The sequence below is a fragment of the Elaeis guineensis genome, chromosome 10, assembly GCF_000442705.2.
Source record: "Elaeis guineensis isolate ETL-2024a chromosome 10, EG11, whole genome shotgun sequence".
Classification (NCBI taxonomy): Eukaryota; Viridiplantae; Streptophyta; class Magnoliopsida; order Arecales; family Arecaceae; genus Elaeis; species Elaeis guineensis.
Genome location: NC_026002.2, coordinates 76,728,791 through 76,736,340, shown reverse-complemented (window position 1 = coordinate 76,736,340; position 7,550 = coordinate 76,728,791). Strand labels below are relative to the sequence as shown.

Here is a 7,550-nt window from a genome sequence, read left to right as displayed (position 1 = left end):
AAATTTTTCCAACAAGTTTCCCTCCAAATGTGCTTTTCTTTTGACCACCTTGATTGATATCTTTTTAGTTCTACATCGAGAAAAAAAAAATGTTTGAGCCCTTTATATGAGAAAATAGTTTGACTAAACCTTTTGAAGCATTTGAGGAGCTTTGAAAAAAAATCTTTAATATATGTGTGTATGAATTGAATCGGATCAGACGTGAGCGCGGAAGTAGGTGCAGAATTAACACCCTGCCAATCCAAAATCTTAATCTTTTATTTAACTGTTTAAACTTTTAATCGTCATTTTAATTTTTTTAAATATTAGGTTTTAATTTTTGAACGTTGGGCTTTTACTTTTTTGAACCTTGGACTTTTAATTTTGAAACATTGGACTCCTTAATTTCTAAATGTTGGGCCAGCCTAAATGGTCTGAATAAGTTGGCTATAAAAAGACCTCCTTGGGATCTAATCTAGCAAGCCATCTAAAAGCCTTCCAAGCTTTTTTCTAGTACTTCTCTTTTCTACTGCAATATTTCTTCTTTTCTTGGATGCTGACAAAGTCTTCAACAATCTCCTCCATAGTCGTACTTGTAGACAGAGGATACCGATCATATTTTGGGATGATATTTTTGGATATTTTCTGCACGAAAGATGAAAATACACCTTAGGACAATGCTGCGCATGCTTCCGATTCTTTTCAATTTTAATTTGCTATCTTCCATAAATCATTTTGTTTAAATTTCATATAAACAAGAAAAAAATTTTGTTAGCCTTCTTAGACAATATCCAGTCTATTCATGAACAATGCTCCAACGTGGTTATCATCAAGGAAAATTGGCTCTTTTATAGAAAGAAAAAGACTGAACAACTAAAATTATCAGAAGAAAATGCTCAAGCTGTGGTCTCCTGGAGGAGAAAATTCTACCTATTAATATTTGAACATCTCTGAAAAAATTACTTGCAGAATTAATGGGTTATATAAAGACTTTCAATTAATTATGAGGCTAACATATCCTAAAAGATGAGGTGAACATATTCTAAAAGATGAGGTTATAGCATGCCTATGTATTTTCAAGTATGATGACAAACTTGTTGAAGAAAGTCATGCTGTTCACGATAATGCTGCAAATGAAAACATACTCCTTTTCTATAAATAATTCCTTATCCAATATCCAAAAAAAAAAAAAAATTGTTCGGTCATATACTTTACTTGAAACTCATAAGTGTGAGACAAGTGGTATTTTAGACAACCTTTCAGAGGGGCAAGATTTGTACCAAAGCCATAAAATTCTTCTACTGAGTACTACTGCTCCTTTCAGCTGTTGCCGAATAATCTGAATTGTGAGTACCATACTTGAACTGTGATTCTGAATTCAACAAGGTACTGTATGCATGATTAATTCACATGAATTTCTCAAGCAACTTGCTTATGTCAAAGTCGCATATAGAACTATATTAGTAAATAAAAAAGTAATCAACATGATTAGGCAAAGCACCATGTCTCTTAATTAGCATAGTCTGATATACCATGAGTCCTGCCATCAAGTCAGTAAAGGTTTCGGCAAAATTAAAACTAGAAACTAAAGTTAGGAACTAAAGAAACAAAATTTTCACAAAACAATAAAAATAAATTTCAAGCATATCACATGCCTTTTTGGAAGAAATTTGAATTTGTAGATCAATAAGCAAGGGATTGCCGTGGCAGCTGAATTTTTAAAAAAAAATTAAAAAATAAAAGGAAGGAGATTAACATGCAAGTGATTTTTCAGCATCTGTAACAACTAACAACAACAAATAGATTTGCCGTTTCCTCTTTAGTGGCCAGCAACCATGTTCAAGGAAACAAATCTTATTTTAAGAGATCTTTTTGTATTACTTGGTGAGATCTGAACTAGACAAGGATGCAGAAAACATCGTCATGGGAAGTCAAAAACATCTGGATCGAATGTGTACAAAATAACATCAGCACTAACGAAGGCCTAGTCTCAGTTTTGAATGATGCTTTCTGCTCAACAGAATCAAATGGTACCAGTTTTAAATATTCATCAGTTGAAATTATGAAGAAAAATCATATAAAACATCACCCATATCACCGAAAAAAGAGTTACTTGCGGAAATATCATCTTGGACCAATGATTCGCATATTTTCAGTTGGATCTGCTGATTAGGGTGGAGATTGGTGCACAAAGTTAAGGATATCCAGTCATGTCCCCTTCCCAGATCCACCAACAGGAAACGGATCATGGATTTTGGAGTAGGAACACAAGATCTATTAAATAAAAATTTATCCCAGACTACTTGGATACAAGAACCTGACCATCTAGCTCTGTCTTCATGGAATAAACTAGGGGGAAGAAAGTGATATCAGCAGTTACAAATGTTGATTGTAAAGGTGATTGAAACTTTGTATCCAGTCAGAATTCATCAATTCTTTATGAGAATGGAGACTTTTATTCTTTGCAAACAAGATATATCAACTTTCAGGATAATGTACAGGTGACCTTAAAAAGAGTGATTCCACTGACATTCAAAGCCCGGTCTACTAGAAGAACCCCATCTTGCAGCTGCTTATAAGGTTATTTTTAATAAAGAGAAGAGATGTTGGCTTTTAAGGACACATTCCAGATGAAAAAGGCTGCAAATCGTGTGGATGTTCCATGACTCTTATCTCCCATACCGCAGCAAAAGGCCACACCTTTCAGAGACCATTTTGCAGCACAGAGTCCATGGCACGAAAGGCCACACAGAATCCAGATTCAGCATGTGCAATGCGGTTTCAAATCAAGACCAAAACTTTCAACCAGTCATGATGGTTCGCGTCGCCATGAATTTATCATTCGGCAAATCCTATATCCAGTTTCAATCCAAGGGAAAAAAAAAACAGAACTCTTGAAGTTCCAATACAACGACATGACAAAACAAGGAACGATATGCAAAAATGCGTAGTATATGAAAATTGATGCAAAAGATAAACACCCCCTTCAAAGAGTTATATGCATATGATGAAATTTCCCAAAAATTCGAGCAAGCAAGAAATCTTAGCATCAGAGCGAAGGGGAATGGATGGAAACTAGTAGAAATTAACTCCACTAAAAACCTAAGGCATTTTCTCAAGAAACTGAAGGCAGTTAAAATTGATTAAAGTATTTTCCAGGAATCCAGAATTCAAGGTTCTCCGGGAACTAAAGTAGTTTGAGGCGAAACATAATCAGAAAAAAAAAAAAAAAAAAAAAAAAAAAAAAAAAAAAAAAAAAAAAAAAAAGAGGGAATTGGACGCCTTACCTCTTTGTTGACATCGGGGTGGTATTTGAAGGAGCGCTTCCGTTAAGCCCCCCTCTTGATCTCACCAGGGGTTGCGGACGGGGACACGCTCGATACCTCGTAAGGCGATTCCATCCGGCTCGCTCTCACCCTCGAACAGGTGGTGCGCCTTCTCGCCGCTCTCATTTTCGCGGAACGGCTCCAACCAAGACTTGTACTTGGGTGCGGGGACGGAAGCGAGGAGTGAGAGAAGGCTTCACGGGAACCGGTAGGGATGGAGGATTTGTGGCAGAGGATGGGAAGGAAGAGGAGAGAGGAGTAGAGACGTTGGTAATGACCGGTAGGGATGGAGGATTTGTGGCAGGCAGAGGATGGGAAGGAAGAGGAGAGAAGAGTAGAGACGATAAAATAAAAATGAGGTATTTTAGAATACCTCTTTCTTCTTTTTCCCTTCTTCTCCTACCAAGCCTCGAACCCTCAACCTTACAGAGGTTTACTAACTTAGACGCCATCAAGGTGAAGGGGGCTTAGTGCTATTTTTTTAACTCACTCTGTTATAAACTAACTTTGTTTCTCCGCCCAACGTTAACTAAATGGTTGGGGAACAAGATAAGCCTTTTTCACCTTGCAAGAGTGCTAGGAGTTGAGACATCAATCTCATGCCTGAATCCGTATGAATATCCATATTCATAAAATTTTCTTTACTTCATTAATGACATCTCAAAGTTACTGGAGAACATGTTAGCAGGTTCCCAAAAACAATTATTTTAATTCTGCTTCTCTAGAAAATTTAGATGTTAAATTAGACAAATTCCTGCTTTTGTAATTTTCAATTATTCCAAATTTCTGGCTAGGCAAATGCTTGGTGGATATGTTAGTTTGTACTCAAATAAAGGTTTTTACTGAACAACAAATAAATCACCCCATGTATCTCGCCAAATCCTGGTTTGCCACTCATTTTGGGTACCATCACTCTTCCTTGTGCTTTCCACCGTCCCTTATAAAATGAAAATCTTCCATCATTTTCAAGTCACATACTAATCCCATCTCCTAATTTGTTACTAATTTTAGTCAAAAAGAGAAGAAGCACAGACATTATGGCCAAGATTTGCTAGTATGGACTATTACAATAATGTAACCTCTCATACATCTCACATCAAAAAAAAAAAAACCTCTCATACATCATGCAAAATTATATTCAAGAGCACATCTTCAAAATAATACTTATAGACCTTTTTTAAAAATTTTCACCACAAGGAAAGGGTTTAAGGCTTAAGCATAACCGTCTAAAAATAAGGTTAATCCACTTCTATCAAGCAGTAACTTTTCTTAATTGCAAAAAATCCTGCAAATCAACAGAACAGGATTGATAAAGGTGGCAATATGGACAGCAGTAGCTGGCGCCTTTTTTCCTCCCTTTTTCTGTGCTATCACTATATTCAAATTTCTTGGTTCAACAATGCCCCTAGTTGCAATATACCATACCCAATCATTCTCTCTTTTTTGGAAAAAAGATAAATATACTAAACCAATCTTGACTTCTTTACCTTCTCTTATTCTTTTTATTTCACAAAAGAAATTCCTGATGGCTTCTATGATTTTGAGGAAAGCAATGCATGATCATAATCTAAGAGATAGATAACCCTAAGATGAATTGTCAAACCCCTTGATGCGGGGGGATCGACATCCCTTTCAATTCTTCACATATACTTTGGCTTCGTTTTACTGAGAAGCAAAGATTGAGCAAACCCAATTCCAAGCAAGGAATATACGCAAAGCTCAAACTAGGGGAAAAGTTTAAAATTTAAAAAAAAAAATAAAATAAGTAAAAAATAGCTAAGAACAAAAGGAAACTTAAACATAATTGTAGAAGACCCGATCTCTTAGGAACATGCTTGTCCGCTATAAAACCGTTAAGACGGTTGTAGCATGCTTCATGATAACGAAATTAGAGGGCACCACTCTCCCCACTCCACCATCTCCCTCTTCTACCAAGCTAACAACATAAGATCTCCGCACCATACCCAACTTCAGGAAACCAAAGAGGGGGAAAAAATGCCAGCTTCCAGCTCACATCTCTTCTTCCTCTTCATCTCCCTCTCCATTCCTCTTTCATGTAGGACTCTGAATCCACAGAACCTTAAATCATATGCTCACAACAACAGGATCTAACTCTTTTTTATGTTCTCCTCAGTTGCAGGTGAAATCCAACTCATACTGGTAAACAACTGCCAGCACAGTGTGTGGCCCGGCATTCTTGGCAGCACCGGCAACCCCTCGCCCGAAGATGGTGGCTTCCACCTCGGCGCCAGTGAGGAAGCAGTCTTTGCCGTGCCCACCGGATGGTCCGGCAGGATATGGGGCAGGAAAGGCTGTTCCTTTGACGAGCAAGGAAAGGGCTCCTGCGACACTGGGGACTGCGGTGGCATCCTGCACTGCAAGGGCATGAGCGGGGCGCCACCCACCACGGTCGTCGAGATGACGTTCGGAACCACCGTATCTCCCCTTCACTACTACGACGTGAGTTTGGTCGATGGCTTCAATCTTCCGGTCTCAATGTCTCCGGTCGGTGGAGGGATCGGGTGCGGCGTGGCAGGCTGCGAGGTGGACTTGAACGCATGCTGTCCTTCCAGGTTTGTGGTGGTGAAGCGAGGGAAGGTGGTGGGGTGCCAGAGCGCATGCTTGGCGCTGCAGACAGACAAGTACTGCTGCACTGGGGACTATGGCTCTCCAAAGAGTTGCAAGCCCACACTCTTCTCCCACCTCTTCAAGTCCATATGCCCTCGAGCTTACAGTTTCGCATATGACGACTCTTCGAGCCTGAACAAGTGCAGGGCATCACGATATCTTCTCACTTTCTGTCCTGCTCCAAGATAAGAGATGTGGTGTTGATTTCTTTGTAGTTGTAGGCTTAGTCTAATTGGTTTTTATAGTTGCATCACTCGAGTACTTAATATTTATAGCTAGCTATGCTAAGTATTGTTCTTAGTTATGGAACAACAGCTTTGTTTATTTCCCTAACGAGAAATCAGTTACTGAGATTCAGTTAGATGAGCTAATTGCTTATACTAGTTCATTCATGAAGATGGCTTGCAGAAAGATAATAGCCGTTCGGACAGGCCAGAAGCAACATCTGAGAGGAAGAGCCTTAAAAACCAAAATGGTGTTTAAGGATCAGAAAAAGTGAGAACAACAATTACTTGGCCAGTGGTAGAGTGATCAAAGATAGTCTAATGGAGACACATCAAGCATTGTAACTATGAACTGTTATGGCCATCTTCTAACCTATTGGGGTCCTACATAACAGCTTTCTATATACTCCCAAATAAGCAAAGATAACCATTGCCATCAGCAGAATGTAGCCTATAAATTTTCAGGTACCCATTTGTACGCAGCAAGGGGTATGAACCCAGTCATGCAGAGTAGAGAGCACCGACAAATTGGCTTTGTGAAACCATATCCACAATCATCCAAGCAAAGGCAAAAAAGAAAAGAGAATTTTGAAAGCAGCGGTATAAAAGATTGATTTTATTATGTCGCCAGGACTTGTAAGTTACGCACAACGTCCTCTGTTCTAAACAGGAGGAGGAAGCACCGATCAATATGTGGTGTCTGCTAGATAATATTCCCTGCCCTAAGAGACGAATAATGTCATGGGCTCCACTGACTCAACCCGTAGGTTCATCAGCAAAGGAAGATTGGTCTAATTCAAAAGAAGGTGGTCGAATCATGATACACCACATTAGCGTAACTTCAGCTTGTATTGTATGCCAAGAAGCAGAGGGCTATAGCATTTTTCCAAAAACCATAATATAACTTCTATTCATGATTATTTGAGCATCTAATTAGAACAAGATCGATAGGCATAAATGACTGCCATGGATGATGCATTCTACCATCTTATTGGCATGCTAAAGATTAGAGCCTTTCAAGGCATTTTTCTGCAACCAAAAAGATACCACCGCCCAGGTTTCCTCCAGAAAGTGCAGCCAACTGGTGGTTTTTCCCCAAATACTTTCAGTAACTATTGTAGCATAACTGATTCGTAGTGTCCTATATGATCAAATAGGAGACTTGGTTATTTGTGTACCTTGACGGCTCAAGTTAAAATACTAGTTCTGTGTTTACCGTAAAACATGTTCTTCAAGCGCTATATATCGTACAAAATCAATCTAATCCTGGAAGTGGGCAACACCTGCGCATTAAAACCTACCTACGACCTATAACAACATCCTAGCATCCGAAATCGCTATTACATGCAACCAGCTTACCACATGCCAAGCGATAGCATTAAGAATTAATCTA

At 38.8% G+C, this 7,550-nt stretch overlaps 1 protein-coding gene and 1 long non-coding RNA gene across 3 annotated transcripts; one reads left to right on the top strand and one right to left on the bottom strand.

The window, feature by feature from the left end:
• Window positions 1–1,101: 1,101 nt before the first annotated feature.
• Window positions 1,102–4,201, bottom strand: LOC105033463 (uncharacterized). Of its 2 annotated transcripts, none has more exons than XR_012135069.1 (2): window positions 3,267–4,201; window positions 1,102–1,519 (listed from the first exon to the last, which is right to left on the bottom strand). It is a non-coding gene; the product is annotated as an uncharacterized lncRNA (long non-coding RNA). The 2 variants fall into 2 exon arrangements; XR_012135068.1 differs by having other exon boundaries at window positions 1,102–1,368.
• A 1,099-nt stretch (window positions 4,202–5,300) lies between these two features.
• Window positions 5,301–6,145, top strand: LOC105033465 (thaumatin-like protein). Its single transcript, XM_073244856.1, has 2 exons — window positions 5,301–5,361; window positions 5,440–6,145. The coding sequence occupies exons 1-2, from the start codon at window positions 5,301–5,303 to the stop codon at window positions 6,120–6,122; spliced, it is 744 nt and encodes a 247-aa protein (XP_073100957.1). The 3' UTR covers window positions 6,123–6,145.
• The last annotated feature ends 1,405 nt before the right edge of the window (window positions 6,146–7,550 follow it).

Coding starts and splice junctions, on each gene's coding strand:
- LOC105033465 (XM_073244856.1), top strand. CDS start 5,301: ATGCCAGCTTCCAGCTCACATCTCTTCTTCCTCTTCATCTCCCTCTCC. Junction 5,362..5,439: donor CCTCTCCATTCCTCTTTCAT/GTAGGACTCTGA, acceptor TGTTCTCCTCAG/TTGCAGGTGAAATCCAACTC.